The sequence below is a fragment of the Rosa chinensis genome, chromosome 5 (genome assembly GCF_002994745.2).
Source record: "Rosa chinensis cultivar Old Blush chromosome 5, RchiOBHm-V2, whole genome shotgun sequence".
NCBI classification, from domain to species: domain Eukaryota; kingdom Viridiplantae; phylum Streptophyta; class Magnoliopsida; order Rosales; family Rosaceae; genus Rosa; species Rosa chinensis.
The window spans coordinates 80,717,311-80,740,627 of NC_037092.1; the positions used below are offsets into that span (position 1 = coordinate 80,717,311).

A 23,317-nucleotide genomic window follows, 5' to 3' on the forward strand; every position below is an offset into this window, starting at 1 on the left:
CTCCGGGCATCGAGTACACCAAATAGGTGGGCTTGCCCTCCCCGCATAGTCTTTTCCATACACAAGGCTCGAACTTGAGACCTCTGCCTCAAGTCCCTCAACTTGCTTAAGGAGCACAGTCAACTTGCCAACTGAACTGGACCATGTGGGTCCTTTTTGAAGAATTATTGGAACTGAATGAATTCTTTATATTGAATAATTGTATTTATAATACAACCATGCTGCTGTATACAAAACGTAGTACAATTAGAACTCTAAAGATTACAAACATCTATCAACAACTGAAAGATAATTATGCTAGCTAGATAATAGGACGTTATCATATCCACAACAGAGGATAAGGACCAGTTAGTTAACACTTTATATCTTTCTTCTTTAAAAGGAGTGGAGGGAGAGCTGAGCTACTATACAAGCACAAGTTTCACGAGGCGTGTCACGTGGCGCAACCACAGTCCACCCACGTCATCCAATTCCTCCTTTCTTCCTCTTCCTCTTCGGCGCCACCACCAACCACTCTCCCAGCTTCAGTCAGTTTCCAAGTCCGTCCAAAAAAAACGACACGCCGTTCTGACCATGGCCGCGCTACTCAGAAAGGTCTGGGAATCGGTTTCCACCCGCAAGAATTCCACCTCCTCCTCGTCTTCGTCTTCTTCGGCTTCTTCTTCGGCGACGGCGCCGTTTCTGGGGGCGTTCGATCCTATTCCGACGGAGCTGCTGATGCAAATTGTGAGGCTGGTGGGGCCCAAGGGAGCGGCGAGGCTTCGCGTGGTGTGCAAGGCGTGGCGGTCGCTGGTGGCCGACAATGAGCTCTGGATTTTCTTCTGGCAGACTCAGCAGCAGGAGGAGGAGCTGCATTGGGAGAGCATCTTGTTCTCCGATACGCATTTGCGATCCGGTTACCATATTCAGTATGTTCAACTCCATTTCCCAAAAGCTAAATACTATATATTATTGCCTGTCTAGTTTTCAAATGAACTCCGTTGTTTGTTTGATGATGATTTAATTTTTGGTTGCAGACCATTGCCTGATTTGCCTCAATTGCCTTTGATGTCTATTTATGGTCAGAGAGGCGGTGCTATTATCATCGACGGTGAATGTCCTTAACGTCTTTACTTAATATATATATAGCAATTTAGTAATTAAGCTTTATGATATTTGGTGCATGATTCATTTTTTATTTGGTCGAGAAGGTGGCTCTGGCTACTGCAAGTTTGGTTGGAGTAAAGATGATTTTCCAGCTGGGCGGTCAGCAACCTTTTTGGTGAGGCCTTTGTTCATACTTGAATAAATTGGAATTTTCTTGCCATGTCTCTTCTAAAGTGATGTGATGTACAGGAATTTGGTAACGTTGAGTCTCCTATGTACTCCAGACTACACCACTTTTTTGGTACTATTTATAGCAGGTATGCTTTCGATCATTTTAATTTTTACTAACATGTTCTGGTCAAACAACGGGTACCTGTTCTTCCCAATGCTATACTCTTTCAGTCAGTTTATTCTACTTGTTTTTTTTTTTTTTCTTATCTAAGGTAGACTATTTTGCCAAGTGAATACAAGTGAGCACAGTTAAAATGATTTGAACTAAAATTTTCAATTAGGAGTACATGCAAGACTGAACTACTAATCTACTAGACTACCTTAATCATCATGTTGCATGTGGGCTCTGACTCTCAAATAGTCAATGGCTTGTGTCTCTGGTAGCACATAGAGCTCTTACGTGCTTATGTATATAGGATGCAGGTGAAACCATTTTTGCAGCCTGTGGTTGTTTCTGTTCCAATCTGTCATTATGATGGTGAGTTACTATCTCGTTATTCTCTAGAGTGATATCTTCCTTGCTTGCATTAGTTCTTGGTGTTATGATTCTGATCTTCTTATTCTTACGTCCTTCATTACTTACACTTTTCACCTACTTCATGTGCCTATATTCAGATACTGAATCTGCCAGAGCATCGAGACAACAGCTCAAAGATGCCATATATAGAGTACTGTTTGACATGAATGTCCCCGCTGTTTGTGCAATTAATCAGGTTAGTTCTCCCCGTTGCCCGCTATCTGGATCTCTTGGTTTCAGATTTGCAAACTGGATTTGAATCATTAATTAATTTTGAAGCACAATGAGACCAGGTAATTCTATGATTAGTGCTGTTCTGTTATTTTATTTATTCTCTGCTTCTGAATTGTAGGCAAGTTTAGCTTTATATGCAGCGAGAAGAACTTCTGGGATTGTTGTAAATATTGGCTTCCAGGTCACTTCTGTTGTTCCAAGTAAGCCCTCCTAAGTTTTATTTAATCTTCCTCCTGATTTTGGGCTTAATAAATTCTAAAATTGTTCTCCATAATGCTTTATACTTTCTGGGGGAATGTCTATAATTTCTCTTTTATTATTATATGTGATTTGCGTTCTTTAATTTCAGTAATGTCATATTATTGCTCAGTCCTTTGAGTTAGTTTACCTCTCATATATCTTTACCTAGCAATCTGCCCAAGGCATGTGTGACTTGTAAATCTGTCGAAGGCATATGCTTATTGTTTAAATTTGTTCGCATGTTCCCCTGAAATTTCATGTACTGAACTTTTCAGTTCCAGTAGTTTTCTTTTATCTTTGTTTCTGGTTGATGGAATTGATTGGAACTTTGTTTTTGTGTTCATAGTTCTAAATGGTAAAGTTATGCGGAAGGTGGGTGTAGAAGTTATTGGGTTGGGAGCATTAAAGCTTACTGGGTTCCTTAGGGAGCTGATGCAGCAGAAAAATATCAATTTTGAATCACTGTACACCATCCGGACTATAAAAGAGGTAAAGTTCTTATCTGTTTGTGGTGCATGCTGTATTCAATATTTATCCTCATATAAGACTGTTCAGAAACTATTAGTGCCACCACTAGCATTCAATTGTTCTTTATAACAGCAGTGTCTATTTCTATGTTCTTTTGTATGGCAAATTGCCTGATGTTATATATGGAAACCTACTGCTGTAGAGGTGAGTTGAGCGTCTTAGGGGAAGAAGTTCAATAATCGTCTTAGGGGAAGAAGTTCAATAATCCTCCATGCTTTCCTTGCAAGTGTTGGAACTGCAAACTATAATTTTATCATGATAAATCAAGAAGAAGATATGTTTCAATTGCATGTTTCATTGTTTCTCAAAAACCCGTATGATGTTGGCTAATGTTGTTGTTTAAACACCAACAGCAACTATGTTATGTAGCTGCTGATTATGAAGCTGAAATTTCTAAAAACACACAAGCCTCATTTGGAGAACGTCTTACAAAAGAGCGCTTTCAAACAGGAGAGATCTTATTCCAGCCACTACTTGCAGGAGTGTAAGTATGTTTTACTGGAAGTTCTGCTACTTATTTTCTGTTTCCACCCACACACACACCCCCCCCCCCCCCCCCCCCCCCAAAAAAAAAAAAAAAAATTTCTTCAGCATATAGCACCAATTATTACTCATGCTTTCTGTTCATTTTACCGCTTAGTTTATTAGAATACAGAACTTCACAGGAAATTTTTATACAAATTTTCTAATTTTATGTTTGGTAGGCGTACCATGGGTTTGCACCAGGCTGTTGCTCTTTGTATGGACCATTGCCATTCGGCAGAACTAACAGGCGATGATTCTTGGTTCAAGACTGTAGTCTTGGCAGGAGGCAGTGCATGTTTACCAGGACTTGCAGGTATCAGTCAATTATGGAATGTAAAGTGGGTATATTACATGTGAGTATATTGATCTTGACATATTTCATACAGGAAGATTAGAGAAGGAATTACATGGACTTCTCCCTCCATCTGTGTCCAATGGAATCACTGTCATTCCCCCTCCATTTGGTGCAGATACTGCATGGTTTGGGGCTAAAATAATCAGCAGTGTAAGCTCAACAGAAGCATTTGCATATACATTTCAAACATCAAAATTGCAAGTGTTTCCATCCCCATGTATCTTAGCAGAAACGCTTGTTTTGAATGCATTGGTTGAGTTGGTTATAGATCAATGTATTATCCTTCTGGTCATATTTTGTCTTTCATGCACTTTTAGAACAGTATCACATATCAAGTTCTAGCTTTCATCTTGTTGGTTGGAGTTGCAAGTATTAGTGTTGATCGCATTCTATTTAATCTAATTTACCTGCAATAATACAGTTGAGCACCTTCCCCGGTCCTTGGTGCGTGACAAAGAAGCAGTTCCGGCAGAAGTCAAAAGTCAAACAATGGTGAATACTTGAGCTGGTTTATCTATCTGGGATTCTGGGCGCTTCCGTGGCTTGTAAGTGATGTGGAGTCCAGGTTCGTATTCTTATAACTGCCAACTGAGCAGAAAGGGGTTTTGTAGAGAAGAACGGGGTGACATTTAAGAGTTTTCCATATTGTATACATCTTTTATTTTTGAACTGATCGTCCTAGAATAAGCAATCTATGATGTAACTAATATTTCCAATAAATTGCAAATAACGCAAGCCTCTATATAATTCTGAACGATAAAGCGTACGATGAGGCTTTGCCCAAGTATGGTATCGTATCAAGATATTTGTAGGTTCAAATGTCGATTTGCTATTTTCCTCAGTTTTGCACTTTTCCAAGCTCATTGCACTATCAACCTGATAATAAGCATCAAATGCAGACTTATATTACAAGTATGCTAGAATGGAATGCAAATTTCAAGCTCATGGATTTCTAATAACCTATTAACCCTCTCCCACATTCTGTAAATTTCTTTGTGCCTGCTATGGTTGATGGTACCTGCTACAAACTCGTGGACTACACCATCTATCTCAATTGAGCTTACTCCACGAGTTGTCTCCAAGTCATTATCTGTGATGATCGTCCTAATTTTAGTAGCATTTTCCTTTTCCCCAGCATTAGCAAACATAATTCCTGCAAGTTTGTATCTGTCACCAGACGTTGGCTCAAGATCAGTCAAGTGCTTGAAAGCAAGGTTACCTCTCCTCACGTCACTGTGCATTCTACAAGCACCAAGAAATGCACCCCATATAACCGAGTTAGGCAGTTCCGGCATTGACATGATGAGCCCTTCTGCCTCTGCCAGCCGCCCTGCACGACCAAGAAGATCCACCATGCATCCATAATGTTCAATGGATGGTTTTATCCCATAATGATGAACCATTTGGTCAAAGTACTTGTATCCTGTTTCAACATACCCGGCATGAGAACAAGCCGATAAAATACCTACAAAAATTACTTCATTTGGGTGAATTCCACCAGCAACCATATCATCAAACAATTCAAAACATTTTGCAGCTCGCCCATGAATGGCGAAACCAGAAATGATAGCTCCCCATGAAACTACGTCTTTCTGTGGCATCTTCCTGAAAACTTCATAGGCATTTTCTATGCTGCCACACTTTGCATACATGTCTATAAGAGCAGTACCCACAGTGACACTAATCCTAGCCCCAATTCTATCAATGTATGCATGTATCCATTTGCCTTGGTCTAGTGCTCCCAAATTAGCACAAGCACACAATGAGCTCACAAGTGCTGATTCATTTGGAGAAACTTGAGAACTCAACATCTTTCGAAAGATGACTAATGCCTCTGCATACATACCATTCTTTGTGTACCCTGCTACCATTGCACTCCAAGATGCATCATCCTTTGCTACCAGGTTATCGAACATTTTTCTAGCACTTTCTACCTGACCCTGACTGAGGTAACCCGAAATCAAGGAGTTCTTAGCAAGTGTGTTATCCTCGGAAAAGCCAGCTAAAACTCGCTCTGCACAGACCAAACCATCTGATGAACTCGAGTACATGTTTATCAGTGAACTATGAATGTAAGTATCTGGTGCTATTCCGGCCTTAATTATCCGGCCATGCACTTCTCTACCTTCGAAGAGCGCATTCACTTGGGAACATGCTTTGAGAACAAAGGTGTAGGTGTAATTGTCTGGTTTTAAACCATCTAGTAAAAGCCTACTATAGAGCTTCAGTGCATGATAAGGGGACTTACTCAGTATTAAACCTCTCATCATTGTATTGTAGGCAAACACATCAGGATTAGATATGCTATCAAAAGTTGATAATGCATAGTTAAAGTTTGACACTGTGACATAGGCCTGAAGAAGCCTCCCACCATTTATAGGGCGCTCAATTAGTCCTGATACAACCAATTGAGCATGAACTTGTCTTACTTCTTGAAAGTTGCTGCACATTTGAAGCAAAACGATGGGGGCCGGAATTCTCGACGAGAAGGATGGTAACTTGTTCTGGTTGGGAAGAGATGGAGTAGCAACAGCAGCCATGTGAAGTCTCCAATTGGAACAGCTATGGCCTGTTGGAAGAAAGTGATATGATTCTGCTGAAGTTTTCATTTTGGTCCCTAGTTAGTGGTGGCCTCAATTATCCAGAGCCAGAAAAACAAAAGTCCAAGGCAACATATGATATGAAGATAATTGCATCAGGGGCCCACAGCACACAACTCCAGCTCATTTTGACACATAAATTGTAAATGAACAACTTGCAAATTTGATCTTTCAACGCGTATAAGGTTCGCTCTTTGGCATTAAACAATTTTGCAGCATATAGTAGCTGTCAAGGTATTCCACAAAAGGGAGCTTAAATATTACAAATCACAGATGTTTAACCTCAGTAACTCGGTAATTAACAAGGGATGCCTACCACAATATGGATGAAACCAGAGATGAATGAAAAAATTGTCACTCCCTCACAAGTTTTGAGAGTATACTAATCAGTGGAAAATAGTCTGGAGATTCATAGTAACCGGAAAAGCAACAATAGGAAACCAGCTGTGAGCATTAGCAATGGAGATGGAGAGGTGGTGGTATGAACCCCGTTTACATCATCAGCCAAAGTTGAAGGCGGTAATGCAGGGCATGCAAGACCCAATTTCCCCTCGTGGCACTCGTTGGCAAAAAGGCCAGGAGGGTAGTTTCCATAGAGGTTGATGTAGCTGAACATAATAGAAGCACATTCATTTGTCAAGTCGTTCAATACATCTGCATAAGGGCAAGCCAATTCCTTGAATGAAGCACAACACTGCTCAGCAGGGTATCGTGGTCCTTTGCATTGGCTTGTGATGATGGTGTAGTTCAAAAACTCAAAGTTTACTGGACAACCTGCAGATAACAGAAGACATAATCTCATCAAACTAACTACCTCTGTTAAGATGTCCAAAAAGAAGATGCAGATAAGATTGAGTTTTATGCAACCCAGAACCAAAGAAAGAGCCTAGGATGAAACAATATAAGGTTTGCTTCTAGTTCCAGAACCAAAAAAAGAACCTAATTGAATCATGGATGTTATCCTCTATTCTGTTCTATCTTTCGCTATGCCATCTATGATCCCCAACATGCTTGCTTCTAGTTCTAGCGTTCCATCTTTCTCAAAGGACCAAAAGATAAGCTTCTCGTACTATAATTGCCAAAACACTAGAAGACTAGCATCCCCACTTCTCAATAATCACATGGAATATGGGCAACTCAAATGGTATCCATAGATGCAAGGTGAGACTACACAGCATAATCAAGTTGCTAAAATCTGCCCCAGTTGCTTGGCTTCAAAATAAAGCCTGATTCCAAGATCCCTTACTTTCTTTTTCCAACACCCAAGTTAAAACTAAAGTAAACCTTGGTATGTCCATTACAGCCCATGTACGCAGATATATGATCAACCCATAAACCATTTGCAAACATAGTAGAATTCTGGGCAAGATCCCCAATTTCATTTTCACTAGTCAATTCATATCCCAGAGCCAGTTTGACTTGAATTTCACTACCAGAAACTGAAACATCAGCACAGACAAATACTTGATTACTAAGTTGATCATCCAAATTCCAAAACCAACTCTCCAATAACAGATCACTAGTGAAAACTTCAACATATACTTCCATTGTCCAATACAGTAACACACTAAAATTGAAAACAGGAAACATTAACTTTAAACCTTGCAGCACTACATTTCGATTAAAGAACTAAACTTTATGATCTATAAACAACACAAAAAGGGTATGAAGGAAATGAAACCTTTCTTGGCCTGCAGTAGGTTCCGGCCAATAGAAACCTGAGATTCAAAGATACCATCTGCACTTGCACACAAAAACATGAAAAAGTTCAGAGCTTTGATAAATCTAAGCTTATCTGAATTCAATCCAACTAAACATACAGAAACAGTCAGCTCAATTGAGCAATACAATACCTGAAATGAAAGTGGGAGAAGATGAAGAAGAAGCAGGGAGACCCAACAAAATGAAGAAGAAGAAGAGAGCAGCAAAACAGAAGCTGAAGCTCTGATTCAACACCATGCTTTCTGGGTTCTTGGACAGCACAGAAAGAAACCCAAGACAGAGATCAAGCTTGTCACTTTTTGCCTCTAGCTTGTGTCCTTGACTTTCTTATATTCCTTTTTTCTGGAGAGAAAACCAGAAAATAGATAGAAAAAAGGGTTGGTGCTTTAAATACACAGGCTTAAAATGAAAAAGGAAGAAATGGTGGCAACTATTAGTACCTAACACACCTGAAGGAAGGAGAGTGTCATGCTTAGACTGAAAATGGAGTACAGCAGGACATGGTTAACCGCGTTAATCTTCAATCTATTTTTTGACTTTTTTTTAATTTGTTTTTGTTTTTGTATAATGTTGTTTTTGGACTAGCATAAAGCTAGGAAGATCTAAGCCTATTAAGTTAATTGTGGTTTTTTTTTTCCTTCCTTATCTAAAGTTAATGATGGTTTCTAATTAGTTGTTTTCTGTATTTTGGAATTTCACTGTAGATTGTGAGCTTCGGTGAGGCCTCATCAACCAGATGTCGGATTAGTCTATTAAAATTATTAGAAAAAAAAATAATAATAAATTGAAAAGACTGATAATCGGTGTGATTTATATTTCGTCTATTATTCAAGTGATATGAATAAAATTAACATCTATCAAAATTCTCTTGAACTTGATTCTTCTGTAAATTTATAAACAAAATTGACAGTTAATGAAATTAACATTGTGAACTAGAAATAAATTATCAACATTTTACTTCTGAATGCTCTTCACTTGCCACTCATTTGGAGCAATATCATCGTTCTAGTTCTTTGAATCAAAATGAGAACAGCCTTTAATGTCGATGGCACATAACAGGCTATCTCACATCATTCTGATTTATTTAATGTGAATAAGAAGAGTAACCATCCACTAAATGTAAACTGATTAAAATGATGATATTGCTCCGTTAAATGGGTGACACGTTACAAGAAATTAGATAGATCACGATGGATCCATGCGATGTTTAATTTAATAGTTTATATCATATTTAAGGAATCAATTTATTCGATTGCAAATTTATGCAATAAATTAACAAATTGTGTTTTTTGTTGTTTTATTTCTTCAGAATTGTGATTACAAATCTAAGAGAGTAAAGTAGCTTGACACGTGAAATTGGGGCTACCTCATTCATGGGAGAAACCCAAATCTCCATTACTATTCCTATACATTGTCTTAATATAAAAGCAATTTAAGCATTTCCTTCCCATTGTTGCGCGTATAAGTGGCAATTTAACCATTTCAGTTGAGATGGTTCGGTCACCATCTTAATGGGAATTACGCGTTAGCTCAACCATTCCAACTAAATCCTGCTGTCACCACGGACAAGAATTATAAACTAACGATGTTGATGATCAAAGATGGTCCCCCGTAGCATAGATTTACCAAAACTTCATCAATAAGTTTTAAGCTCCGAAAGTGTTTATTCTCATCTAGTGATCAAGAATTTAGTCACTCGTTCCTTGAGGGATCAAAAATTGTCACCCTTGATCATAAAGCAATTGCGTGTTAGCTCAACTTTTAGAACTAGGATTCTTCTCACTTATTGTTCGACTATGAACAATTGTTCTGATTTTTGTTGTAACCAGATGCAAGTATGACCAAATCTTCTTAATCTTGCAACTCTAGCATCATTTGATAATAGGTAATGCAAGTATAAATTAAATTAGTGTGGTTGGCCTGAAAGATACTTGGAACCTCTGTTACATTGTAATTTTCTTTATGTACATGGCACTGGATCTGTTCTAAAGAGAGAGAGTTAAAAGACCTAGTAATATTTCTCTGAAACAAAGTGATGCCGCATTGTACAAAGTTTCATTCATTCTTTTTTTCTTTCTCTTTTCATCCCTGCACTCTTCTGTTCCAAAAGCAGCAAAAGGTTACAGCCCGGTTTAAGAAAAAAAATAATAAAAAAGAAAAAAAAAAAGTGGGGTGGGCAAAAAGAAACTGTATTCTAAATTCCAAGTGTCTCTTCCCAGTCTGTATATTGCTGTAGCTGCATCATCATACTTCTTTACTCCGTTCCACTAAGATTACCTATTCAACAGAACAGTCTCTTTCGCTGCATAGAATAGATCCATATCTCAGATTTCGGCTTAACAATGCTAAAACTCTATAATGTGAAATATTCGCTCCGTGTGTGTAACTGTGTATGCATATTTTGGTTTGAAAATGACGATAAGAAAAAGGTTTTGCTGAAGAAAAACTTACATGAAATCTGGACTCGTCTAGATTCTCCAGCAAATTAGCAATCTCAACTTGCTTTACCACTGCAGAATGCAACACCTGTAACATGAAAAAGTAATTTCATACATCCAACTAAAGGTTTGAAAAAAATTATTAAAAGCAGTCAAACATATCATACTCTTTTTGTTTGCTCAAGATCATATTCAACGGACTTAATCCTGTCCAATGATTCCATAAGCATTCGATCCTTTTCTAAAGGAATGGTAGCAGGCTTGTTGCTGAGTTCCTCGTATATTTTTTCTAGTTGTTGAAGACGCTGTAAACATGGAAGGACATGGTCTTCTTCCACAGCTTCAGGTGCCGGTGAATTAGTATCCGGGATGCTTTCCTCCAAATTAGATGGGTAAACATTGTTGTTCTGCCTTTTCCAAAATTCCAATCTTAAAATATGAGAAAATGGTATTAGCCTGACTAGGAAAGATATCATCAATCTCGCCACACGAGGGAAATTTCTCTTCTCAATTTTATCCTTAACAGTGTCAAGTTGATGGCTGACTGAACTATCTGAAAATAGCCATGAATTTGGGAAATGAGCCAAAAGGTATGTTGACATCAAAGATGGAAAAGTATATACAACTATGCAAAGAGCATTATTATCAACATCTACAACTATGCAACTTGTTAATCGAATATACACACGCACGCGCGCGCGCGCACACACACACACACACACTAGAAGATGGAAAAATTGGTTGCCAAATAAGATTACAAGAACAAGTACCTTCTGAATTTAATGTTGCCTCACGAGAACCATTGTTCATACGACAATCAAGTGATTGATCCTGATCATGTCCCAGATTAGTTGTGATGGATTTATCAACCAGAGGAAAATGATCGTCACAAGTGTAGTAAGCACCTTGGTCAGATGCCTTGACGTATATAAAAATAGATTAATCAATACATAAACCCACATACAGTACATATATAGAAGTATAGAACCACACAATATTGAGAATCCGAAGTTTAAAACTCACTTCTTCATCTACTGCAGCCAAAGCAGGAAGTGTAGAAGTCCTTCGTCCTAGTGATGAACAAGGATCATCAATATCTGACCCTGATTTGGCGATTGATGCCTGATTAATAAGTGAAAAATAAAAGGAAATTATATCCATCAGCTTCATCTAACTATCGCCAGGTCAAAAACTACAGATAATAATTTTCAACTAACCTTCAGTGACCGTATCTGAACATACGAGTCAAATATCTGCTGGTTGTTAGACACCCTGGTTACTTCCCTCACAAATGTTGCTTCAGCATTATGCAGAAGCTACAAATACACATGAAAACCTCAGATTAATCAAACCTGAAACAAGCATAAAAAGTGTATCTAATAGACAGGTAAGATAAGGAATACCTTCATTATCTCGATATCATTCCATGGACCTTTACTAGACTTGAGACAGCCTCCTTCGGCAGAGCATGTACATGATCCACCCAGGAAGTCTGGCAACTGACTGAAAGGAGATATATGTAACAGTGAGATGACAGGCACTGCCAAAAGAAAATTGCAGAGTATAAGGTAAACATACCTTGAATCAATCACCTCCAGTAATTTACACAAGGATTTGGGTTCCAGCACCTGGATATTCAGATAATTAGTACCATATTCAAGGCGGAAGGAGGAAGAAATTGAGATACTACAGGCCCGGAGCAATAACCTTTACCTGTATTTTAGCAATTGTCTTTACATCAAGAAATTTCTGTGCGGCCGGCCAAAGCATCTTCTTAAAGCCAGGACCAGCATTCACAATGTACATCCGGTGTAATGTCTGTATATTGCTCAACAGTTAGATAATTATATCACTCATAAACAAGTTTAAATATTTTATGACCGAAAACGAAAAAACTAATAGTCGTCTAATAGAGTTACCTCAGGATAGTAATTGGTGTCTATCTTTGTCATGGAAGCCAGGAGATTTGCAGCAGTGCGCGTGAAATTTTTCATGCCCTGAAATTCAGATGAACATCAATTTACCGGTTCAAATTTTGCAAGTAGCAATCACAGCTAAAGACAATACAAACTTGGAGAAAAAAGAAATTACTAAGATGTAGGTGTCAGCATACCAAGCCTTGCACATCCAGAATAGTTGTTGTAGAACATATCTGTCTCTTTGCAGCAATTGAACAAGCAGGGAATTTTTCCTGTAAAGCCCTCTCAAATTCTTGGACATGGTACTTTAGGTATCGCTCTATGCTGGTTATTTGCATAAGCCTACTTGGATGGGCTTTTCCCAGTCTCTCTATGTAAACAGGCCTCCCTTCTTTATCAACACCATGGTACCCTTGAGGGTAATATTGCAATACTTCATCGAGCTCTCCAAATTCAAAATCCTTCATGTTGATTAAAATGATAATAAGTTAGAGCTGACCAAAAACAGGAACAAATAATTAAATAAAAAACAGACAAAGTATCCTTTGAACATACTATGACATTCCAACCATAAGATGTTAATTAATTATCTGCCAAAGATGACATTCCATTTCAAGGTCTTAGTTCAGTAGTACAATTAGACAATTCCTCTTTCCCAGCGCACCAAAAACTTCAAGTCTAATACATAATATATCTACAGCTATATCATTAGTAACATAAATTATCCTCATTACCTCCAAAATGGTGTCTGTCCCGAATTCTTTTCTCCATTTAAGCATTTCTTCCCATAATTGAATTGTTTTGTCAATATTAAGGTCTCTAGCTTTCAAAAATCTACATCAGGAGGGAAGAGGATAACATTAAGCTATATAATCAACATATCTGAATTTGAAAATGAAGTAAAAAGGTCTATCTGGGCCGGCACCATGTTCACTAAGATATTCAACTTACCTCAACAAAGTATGGTAGTCATCATGCCTAGCAGGCAACAAGTCCCTGTCAAGCAGTCTTTGACGCAATTCTTGGACAGCAATCTCCTCTGCTGCATCCCGTACGTCTTCTATAGAAACCGATGGAACCCTGTAGTCGATTTTTCTTTTTCCTCTTTTCTTAAGAGAATGGGTGAACTTACTTGAAGCATTTATCGCCTTCTTCCTGAGGTTGCAAATTCTTGAACGTCTTCTCTCTTCTTCAGAATTCTCAAAATCTGATCTTCGATCTCTAATTTCATCTTGCGCTCCCCACCCTTCTAGGCCTTCAATGAACAAAATGTACCAAATTACATACCTTGGTAACATAAATTAGCCTCAACACCACAAAATACATAATTGTCTGAAACTTCTACACAACTTTTCTAACAGATACAGCCCCGAATACAATCAACTTTTCTTCAAAAAAGATACATCTTGTGAACCAGAAACCATACCTGACATCCTAATCCAGTGGCAGAGGAAGATTAGTTGAATATTTTGACCCGAAAATTTCAGTCACAGAAGGCAAATCCACAGCAAACTCTAGAATACGCATGTCACCATGTACTGTCAGAAATGTAAGCAGCTGAGTTAGGATTCACATTTAGACATGGTTCCATCTTCATTACAAAGAACAGAAGTGAAGTGAAGTAACAGACTTTATTACTTAGTAGGACAAAAAAATGAAATATAACACAATAGCTTGAAAAATTAAAATCGAAAACCCCGAAATCCACTCCCCCACAATCCAAAGCTGGACTAAAAACCACAAAACCTAAATCCAAATCCACCAAATGCTATATGCGTTTCTGAACCCTGTTTGCTGCGTTTGGCGAAACGAAACGAAAAGGAAACAATCGCATTGAATTCACACACCAAAATGTCCCCAGACCAACTCCTTCATCATAAATCACTAATTAAACCTCAAAAGTAAATCACTTATTCTTGTAGATAGATCTGAAGCGGGTAAAGTTTCCCCTAAATAATCCGAAACACAGACCCCGATTCCTCACCATCAATCCCTAGATTCATTCTCATCATCTCCAAATCACCACCTTCCACAGATTCGACTCTCCCTGTTCCCCAACCAAAAACTCTGTTCGAGTAAAAATTTCCAAAACCAGTCCCTAAACACATGTCCACTCAGTCCCTCTAATCAACCTAAATAGCCGAAAAACCCCGAAACCCCGTTCCAGCTCAGAAAACTGACGAAGGAGAAACAGTGAGGCCATTACAGCGTCTCAACCTTCATCAACCTAAACGCTCCTCCTTCTTCTCCCTCAACACGCATTGAATCTCGCCAATGCCGGTAGGCCTAAGCTCGGATCACGCGCTTCAAAATCCGCCACCAAAACGCATCACTCCAGAAACTTGGGAAATTCATCGTTCACAATATTGCATTTGGATTTCGAATCACTCAATTCCGAAACCAAACAAAATTTATTTAATCAAAGAGAGAGAAAAAAATAACCTTTGGAATCAAAATCGGCGTGTTCCGATTCAGGCGAAGAGAATCTAACCGGAAACAGAGGAGGTATATAGAAAACGGAAACGGAATTTCACGGCGGAGGGAAAAGCCGTTAGGAGAGATTCCCGAGAAAATAACCGGAATTTTCTCGAGAGAATTGAAAACTTGAATGAACCAGGAATAGAAATGAGAGAGAGAGAGAGAGAGAGCAGCTGAAAACAAACCCACAGAGAAAGAGAGAAAACAGAGCTCTCCTTCTTCTTCTTCTTTCCCCCAGCTGTCCTTCTGTTCTCTTTTTATTTCAATTTTAATTTCTTTTTAGTTTTATTTTATTGGGTTATTTATTTATTTATTATTTAAGCTCCTATGGTGTCCCCCGAGATTTGTGTACGTGTCGTGTCCTGGTTTTATTGCTTTCGCATTAAAAGAAAACGGGTGGGAATAATAAATTAGTATATTTTGAGGGACTTTGCGGCAAAGTTGGACTGACGGTGACGATTGGGGCTGTTGGATAAAGCAAAGGAAAGCACGAGCGAGTTTAACTTTTTTTTTTTTTTTTTTTTTGAGCTTCACGCGCCATCTTTATTATATTCGAAACCGTGCTTTAACTGTTAATTAAAGATTTAAAGGTGGTTAATCGCATTTAGACAAGAGTAAATATTACAGGGTGGTTCTTTGGACTGTTGCAACCAAAAGAAGTTGGGGTTCTTGGACTTTACTTGTTGATGGGGAAAGGATGACAAAATTTTAGTTCCGTCTGTTGGATTTGGAGTTTATGGATTCGTTTGAGCCATCACCATCTGTATGGAGGAACCCATCGCTATTTTACCCTAAGTATACGTTCTGCTCAAGATGTTGTTTTGTGCATTTTAAGAAGGTTGCATGTGCGAGTCGCTATTTAATTTCATTTTTATGATCTGTCAAAATTACTAGAAGAAAATTAAACATTGCTTGGATAGTACAAGCCAACAATCACAGCAGGCGACGTGTAATTGGTTTTGGTGAGAACACTAATAGTATGAGATCAGATCCTTCTGTATTCTCAATCATATGACTTTGTTTCAATTTGACGTTATTTTAGGTTGCTTTTGTTTCATACTCCTCATGGTGGTAATTTTTATGTTCTTTAATCTTTACATAGTACAAATCAAATTAAAATTAGCACATCAATTAACACAAGAAAAATTTCTCCAAAACAACCTAAAATTTTGTTTGTGGGCATAGTACAAGAACATTTTCTTACTTTAATATTATTTATATATATATTAACTGTATTTAATTTCTATAAAGTATCAAAATAAATTATAAAAGGGCAAAATGATGAGATTTTGGGGAAGAAAATTCCATTTAAGAAATTAAAAGTCAACTAATAAAGTTGCATGGAAGAAGGTGAACAATATTAGGAAACAGTTCCCCACACGACCAAAATAACTAAGCTTGGTTTGGTTCACTTTCCCCTATAAAACTGGGCACAGATTTCTCAGTTGCAGAAGAGCAGCTCTAGCCCTGCCGATGCCTACTCCCCCCCATTACTCTATATGCTTAGCAATAGTACAAGTCTCATGTTGATCACCATCACCATCACAGTCCCAAACCCATGATGGGTCAATAATTCTACGCACGCTCTCGTTTGCATAATCCTGCCGCTCAGAATTTCCCAGAACCCTAATAATCAATGTTATTGCGTCGGCCCTCATTAATTAATACTAGGTTAAATTTTCATCGCCATCATCGGAATTCCTGGAGTTGTTGAAGGTGGTTAGTTCATTTACAACAGCAGCAGATACGACGCCGTACGGTGTTGTGTATAGGTATTGCATGGCTCACCGAACAATGGCAGCGTTATTATTATGGAGGTGATTCATATTCCCAGCTTCGTGACTACGATTGCTATTGATCACAAGGTTCTTGCGTTGTTTCCCCCGCCATCAATCGGAATCACTCCGAAACTGTTGGAAATTTTAAGAGGGGGAATTGGAAATTTATATTTTAACTCAAATTTGTTTCTCCCGTAACGTAATGTCGGTGTATTTTATTTTATTTGTTTTTTTTTTAATTTAAAATATAAGAATAAGGTGTTTGAATTTATTTGAATTGTCAACTATTGACAAACATGCAAGTTTAGCTAATATCCGAACTTCATCATAAAATTAAAAATTAAAAAAATTAAAAAATTCTAGATCAGCATAAGCATAAGTTGGAAAATTCGAATTTCACATTTAATTATTAGTTGCTTTCATAGTTTTTGTGGATTCATTGCAAACTAATTGTAGGTCTCGAGATCATGATTTTCAACGTTGTATAAAACCCGTCATCGATCGCTTCATTCGAAGCTTTTGACAACATCGTTTTGGTTCATCTTCTACTACATGTTATTCTCTTTCCGAAAATGTTCACCTGGTCAGTTATTGACTAAGAAAATAATGCTCAACCACCCTTGGATGTAAATCCAATGGCAGAGATAATTATTATTAAGTTAAAGTGTTTTGTTTTCCACCCTTGGATGTAAATCTAAGGGTTATTGAGCATAAATTCTTTGGTCAGCAACTGACCAGGTGAACACTACTGCTTCTCTTTCTTGTTCAGCTAGTTCTCGGAGGCCAGAGTTTCATCTTAGACTAGAAAATGATGCACGATGAGATTGTACTACATCACCTAATATTCATTGAACATTACTTCTTGATTTGATTTGTAGTATAGATACAACAAATCAATTCCATGAGATGAAGGCTTATTATGAGTGAAACAAGTGCAGTTCATATGGATTCGCACCTTTCTTCCGTCTTGAAATAAGTTTTTTTTTGCTTTAATTGAATTTAATTGAGAATTAGTTGAACCAAAACTGATTCTCAATTAGCACCGTAAAATTTCTCCAGTTACCCATTCCTAGCAAAACATGTATCTTGAAACTTTGAGTTTCTAACTGATAAGAAGAGAAAGGGAAGATGTTGCTAGGTATGCTTTTGAGACATTGTTTTGTAAGATGAGGATATTTTAGAGAATTTAGCTAGATTTAACTATATATTATTTAATATAAAATCAGCTGCGTACATTTAGAAACTTATTGGAAACATTTAGAAAGACACTTAGAAAAAGCTAGCCAAACAAATTGGAGTAAGATTCGTCTTCATTTTGTAATCATGAGATTGAGTGTTAGAGGTTGGCACGGCAAATTCTCTCACTAATGTAAAGTCTCTATGTTGTTTCCTAGTGCATTTTATTCTTCGATCTTAAGGTTGCCTCTCTTTGTGCAAGTCAAATATTCTATTCTCATACAAACGAAAAGATGAAGAAAAGTGTGTATTAATTTCCGCCACTGACATACTAATTTGTATGATACTTTGTACGATGTACGTAATGCCATGTCACTTGCAATTATGCAAGTATTAACCTAATATAACAGTATTTTTATCTTTCGTATTCCTATTTTGATCCATGTGTTTAAAATGTTTACAAATATTTTAATAATCAAAATGATGGCCCCAAAAAAATTATCATATCTTGAATTTTTGGACATCAAATTACAAAGTCGGTATTGTGTTTTTTAAAGAATTGCAAATTCTTTGAAGTTAATTTCAATTTGAACTCATGTATATTCAAACACGCTAAATTGTGTAATTAAACACAATCGATAAATCGATTTTGAAGATTATATTGACACTTGTTTAACCAATTTTATAAATATTCGTGTACCACAAATTAGACTTGAATTCATTAAATGTGTATTATTTTGATTACCTCTCAGAGAAAAAAAAAAAAAAAAAGGTTTTGTCCATTTACCTCATTTCTAGGGATTTTTTTCCCACTTACCCCATTAAATTTTTTTAATTCTCTCTTACTCAATACACTCTAAGGGAGTCTCCCCTAATACCCCATAAAAAAGAAATCTTAGTTTTTAATTTTTTTTAATACCATTTTACCCCTCACCCCTTTGTTACTTAGAGAGAGAGAGAGAGAATGGAAGAGAGAGAAACCATAGGAGACTTCGTCGGAATCCGATCACCGGTCGCCGGATTCCAGTCACCAGCTGCCGCCCACCAAAATTTGTTGAAAATCTCACCGAAAAGTTTTTTTGCCCCCAATAGACATCTATTCCTAATAGAGGCCCCCAATAGAAGACTATCAGCCATGTATTGCCCCCCAATAGACGACTATCAGTCATGTATTGCCCCCCAGTAGACGTCTATTGCCCCCAAATAGACGTTTAGATTACCAAAATGGTAATTAATTTTCCTAAAACTACACAAATAAAACTTTGATTAAAGAAAAAAAAATGAGGAGATTACATCAATTCAAAACATTTATTGCCCCCCAATAGAACTGTATTGTCCTTGGCATAACACCATTTTGTAGCTTGTTACTCCAATAATTTACATTTTATATTACCAAAATTTCTCATTAAAAGGCCAAAAAGAAGAAAAGAGAAAAAAGAAAAGAAAAGGGAAGGACCGGCTTGATTAAGCTGTTTAGAGGTACTAGTCGCGGGGGCAGGTGATGAAATTGATTTGGGCACCCTTCTCCCTTCTGTGAAGCTGTGAAGCCGTGCTCAATCTCACCGAAAAACCGCCCCAGGTGGGCTCGCTGGTGAACTTTCGCCAGGGAGGGAGAGATTGATGTCACCATCGACCCCGCCAGAGCTCCACCACCACCACCGCCACGTCGCTTATCTCAGCAGATCAGTCAAAGATTCTACTCCTCCAAAACGGAGACAGAAATCTAATTTGTCGCTCAGAAGCAGCGATAAAAGGCGCCGTCAGATCCGATCAAAACCATCGCCGGCAAGCTGCGCGTCCTTGACAGCGTCGACTCCTCAGCTTCATCGAGAATCACCTCCATCGACGTCATCGTTGTCCTCGTATCGTTGCCGACCAGAGAGGAGAGAGAGAGAGAGAGAGAGGCATGTGGTTGTAATTCATTAATTAGACTAAGGGTAAAATTGTTATTTCAATTCAAATTGGGTTAGTGGGAATAAAAATTTGTGAGAGAGATAGAGAGAAGGGCATGTGGTTGTAATTCATTAATTAGACTAAGGGTAAAATTGTTATTTCAATTCAAATTGGGTTAGTGGGAATAAAAATCTGTTACTGAGATAAGTGGGATAACTTTGGCTCATTTTAGGGCTTTTGGTCAAGGACAAAAAAAAAAAGAAAAGAAAGAAAGAAGGATATCATTTTCTTGATTTGTTGTTGGTTTGGTCGAAATCATTATATGTTGCATCACTTGATGTCTGATCGGTATTCACTAATGACTCATCATCATAAATACGAACGAAAGCATATATTTGCTAAAGCAAAATCTTCAAAGATGTATGTGATCCACTAAAAGCTTCAATTTTTTTACAAAGCTAGCTTTACATAAGTTTGGTGTTACAATCAGAATTCAGGTCGATTGGGTCATCAAGGTGCGCATAACCCTTTTAAGTACTACACGCTTTCAATGATTAATCCAAATCGCAAAAGGCCATGCACGTATGCCACTCATTTCAGTCATTTGAATATGAAGGGTGAACTGCTAGAAAATAAGAAGATAAGAAAAGCAAAGTTTGGTATAGATAGTGCATCACGTAAAATGAAACCAGACACCAATGCGGCAATGCCAATACAAAACGTTAATATATATAGAAATCTTCTTATGGTTTCTTTGTCATTCTTCCCACTACGTTTTTGTGTAAAACCCTTCGCCAATCCATTGCACAAAATCTATCTCCCTCTATATGTGAGCCATTGCAGCTAGGACAAACTAAGCCAATTGCCCAACTGGTGAAATAGATAAAATGCGTGAGAATATGATATCGAGTCATCCACCCATTTCTTTATTTTCACTATGAACAAATATTAAGCCAACCCCAAATGCATGCACAGAATGCATGATAGTTACAGGTCTCCACCCGACCATTTCATCGATCTAGTGCACGCATGAGATCTTTTTTTTGGTCATGCATGTATGCATATGCATGCATGAGTTATGTAAACTATCAATATATCAATTAAAGGAAGCGATCAACTCTTTTTAATTAAAGATGGAAAAATTGGGTTAACCAAAATCCATAACTTAATTCGTATAAAATAAATGAATTGAAATTTTGACTTTTATGTGTGCATATATACTCTAGAGCACGAGCCATTTCAAAAAAAAAAAACATAAAAAATATTCTCAAGCAAGAGAATTAGTTTTAAATTTTATTTGGTATAAGAATAATGTTATAAGTAAATCAGTAGGTTTCGTATAATGTGAATTATGAGTGGTTCACTTAACATTACTCTTAAATATAAATGTTAGTTTATGAAAATATACAAATCATATGCGTAGAAATCAGAAACCCTAGCACAGTCACACAGAACAAATTTGTCATTTGGCATTATTTATGACGTACTAGTTACACAGTCTTGTTGTCCCTCGCTATATAGTTACTACCCGCATTTCTGCACTGCATGTAGCTAGTTTACACATTTGACTCTGAAAGAGAGTAATTAGTAATACGATCGAGTCGTCGGCACTGTATACTCTAGTGTACTGACCATTGACCATGGCACTGTTCGGAAATTGGATTCCAGGGTTTCATTCGTTTCGTTCCAAGTCTTGTCTCAAAGTACTTCCCAGCCTACCAGTTACGTTACTTACGTACTCTTTTTTCTCTCGGAGCTCGCGTCGGTAAGGAAGGTCAGGTCAGTTTCAACCCCAGAGCCAAAAGGGTTGCAGTTTTAGGTCACTTTCAGGACCTCTCCGTCTAACAACTCATTCTATAGTCCATACCTGTCTGGCTCTATTGCGAGCTTAGCTTGCCCTACTGTGTCTATTTAGACCCGCCTAAGTCAAGCTCTTTTCTTTACTGTCCTTTCACTCGTCTCTTTCTCTACTACATCTCTCTGCGTATTGTGTTGTCGTCTAACCAGTGTCGGTATTGCATCTATTCACCCCAGACATTCCATTAATAAACCCTAAACACCACAAAACGACGATCAATTAGATTCCCACCATCAAGATTTTGTTGCAGCTAGCTAGCTAGCTAGAAGATATTGCTCAGCAAGAATCACACTTTGGATCTGACAATGAGTCTCCGATCATACTTGGTGTGTATCTCCCTTCCCTTTACTACAGGTAAACTGAATTTCATAAACCCATAAACCATTCGATTAGGATAATTAGTTTCAGAAATCTTATAATAGACGTTATTTCACTCTGATTAGGTCGAATATTGAAATATTAAATGTCCCGAATTCATAATGTACTTAATTAATTTGCAACGCTATATCTTATATCTTATCTTATATATAATTAATCAAATTCTTTAGGGAATGGTTAAATTTTTGAACTTCCATAAATGTCCTCACATAATATAAATATTAATAAATAAATGATTTCTATATGAGGATAAGATAGTCAATACACTATATATCATATTTGAAAAACTTACAATACCTCCCGTGAAAAAAGAAGAAGCTTTCCTAAAATTAAGAGAGGTTTTTTAATTTAAAAAAAATAAAAGTCAATTGACATTTGCGAAGCACATGTTAAGGGGATAGTACTAATTAGCTTTGAATACTTGTGAATTTCTTGATTAAAAGTAACGGATGGAAGTCATTTCACACGTTTAAATATACTATGTGTGTAACACAACACACTATTGTGATTAGTATTATTTCTAAATGTAAGTTCTATATAATTTTTTCAAAAATGTTCTAAAGCATATGATATCCCGTATTTCAATCTTCAAATACAGGACAAACAAATTTAGTCGCTAAAAAATTTGAAACTCTGTGACATGATAAAAGTTCTCTACGGAACCTGGTTTGTGCAAGCAATACCCGTGAAACCCTAATACCTTAAGTAAACGAAACAACTCTTTTAAGTTACCACCACAAAACCTTTTTCAGAGAAAACTGATGAAAAACCAGTAAAGCACAAGGAAAGGGCACTCCCGTGATTATTTGTTTTCTGACACCCGGCATTTCGAGTTTTCCGCTGCACAACACCATTGTAATGTCTATTTCACAAGTCTATTGTCTCTGTCGACTACTGGGTTGTCTTCCTTTCCTTGATCAGAGAAAAGAGAGAGAATTGAGTCAGTTGGATTTGTGTGTGTGAAACTGTGAATCCCTGCTGGGGCTCAGGGCTCCCATGGTTATCGCCACAAATATAGTGGATTCATCACTCATGAGGAGGAGGATGATAATAGGGTTGATGAGGACTATATGATTTGTTGTCTTCCAGATTCACATTCATTGTTTAATCATTCACTCAATCTTATGTATTCCACATTCTTTTGCTTTGGTTTTCTCATTTATGTGATTTTCTTATTCCCACTCTGGTCAAACAAGTGAACAACCTATCTTCTTGTCATTTTTTAAAGTTTTTATTTCATCCAACCAACTTCAATGTTTATTGAAATAATAATCTTTGTCCCTCAACCATATACAAGTATGTGTCATCAAAAAACCATATACAAGTATCTGCCCAGATCTAGATAATTAATACAGATAATT

At 37.4% G+C, this 23,317-nt stretch overlaps 4 protein-coding genes across 5 annotated transcripts; 1 reads left to right on the top strand and 3 right to left on the bottom strand.

Annotated features, from left to right (window-relative positions):
• The first annotated feature begins 392 nt into the window (after positions 1 to 392).
• LOC112164881 (actin-related protein 8) lies at positions 393 to 4,565 on the top strand. 2 transcript variants are annotated; one of them, XR_005799731.1, is made up of 12 exons: positions 393 to 908; positions 1,017 to 1,090; positions 1,191 to 1,261; positions 1,336 to 1,403; positions 1,734 to 1,795; positions 1,933 to 2,030; positions 2,187 to 2,268; positions 2,655 to 2,797; positions 3,190 to 3,320; positions 3,541 to 3,674; positions 3,752 to 3,866; positions 4,138 to 4,163. XR_005799731.1 is itself a non-coding variant. In XM_024301224.2 (12 exons), the coding sequence occupies exons 1-12, from the start codon at positions 574 to 576 to the stop codon at positions 4,210 to 4,212; spliced, it is 1,392 nt and encodes a 463-aa protein (XP_024156992.1). In that variant the 5' UTR covers positions 393 to 573; the 3' UTR covers positions 4,213 to 4,565. The 2 variants fall into 2 exon arrangements, 1 of the variants encoding a protein (XP_024156992.1); XM_024301224.2 differs by having other exon boundaries at positions 3,748 to 3,866; positions 4,138 to 4,565.
• A 68-nt stretch (positions 4,566 to 4,633) lies between these two features.
• On the bottom strand, positions 4,634 to 6,352 carry LOC112164880 (pentatricopeptide repeat-containing protein At2g20540). Its single transcript, XM_024301222.2, has one exon. The coding sequence runs from the start codon at positions 6,323 to 6,325 to the stop codon at positions 4,634 to 4,636; it is 1,692 nt and encodes a 563-aa protein (XP_024156990.1). The 5' UTR covers positions 6,326 to 6,352.
• A 145-nt stretch (positions 6,353 to 6,497) lies between these two features.
• LOC112164882 (GPI-anchored protein LLG1) lies at positions 6,498 to 8,452 on the bottom strand. Its single transcript, XM_024301226.2, has 3 exons — positions 8,170 to 8,452; positions 7,998 to 8,054; positions 6,498 to 7,090 (listed from the first exon to the last, which is right to left on the bottom strand). The coding sequence occupies exons 1-3, from the start codon at positions 8,273 to 8,275 to the stop codon at positions 6,726 to 6,728; spliced, it is 528 nt and encodes a 175-aa protein (XP_024156994.1). The 5' UTR covers positions 8,276 to 8,452; the 3' UTR covers positions 6,498 to 6,725.
• A 1,483-nt stretch (positions 8,453 to 9,935) lies between these two features.
• LOC112166081 (phosphatidylinositol/phosphatidylcholine transfer protein SFH13) lies at positions 9,936 to 15,110 on the bottom strand. Its single transcript, XM_024302839.2, has 15 exons — positions 14,838 to 15,110; positions 13,822 to 13,933; positions 13,347 to 13,650; positions 13,130 to 13,229; positions 12,590 to 12,856; positions 12,396 to 12,473; positions 12,190 to 12,294; positions 12,055 to 12,104; positions 11,880 to 11,979; positions 11,694 to 11,792; positions 11,500 to 11,598; positions 11,247 to 11,394; positions 10,644 to 11,029; positions 10,490 to 10,564; positions 9,936 to 10,340 (listed from the first exon to the last, which is right to left on the bottom strand). The coding sequence occupies exons 2-15, from the start codon at positions 13,826 to 13,828 to the stop codon at positions 10,320 to 10,322; spliced, it is 1,839 nt and encodes a 612-aa protein (XP_024158607.1). The 5' UTR covers positions 13,829 to 13,933; positions 14,838 to 15,110; the 3' UTR covers positions 9,936 to 10,319.
• Between the last annotated feature and the right edge of the window lie 8,207 nt (positions 15,111 to 23,317).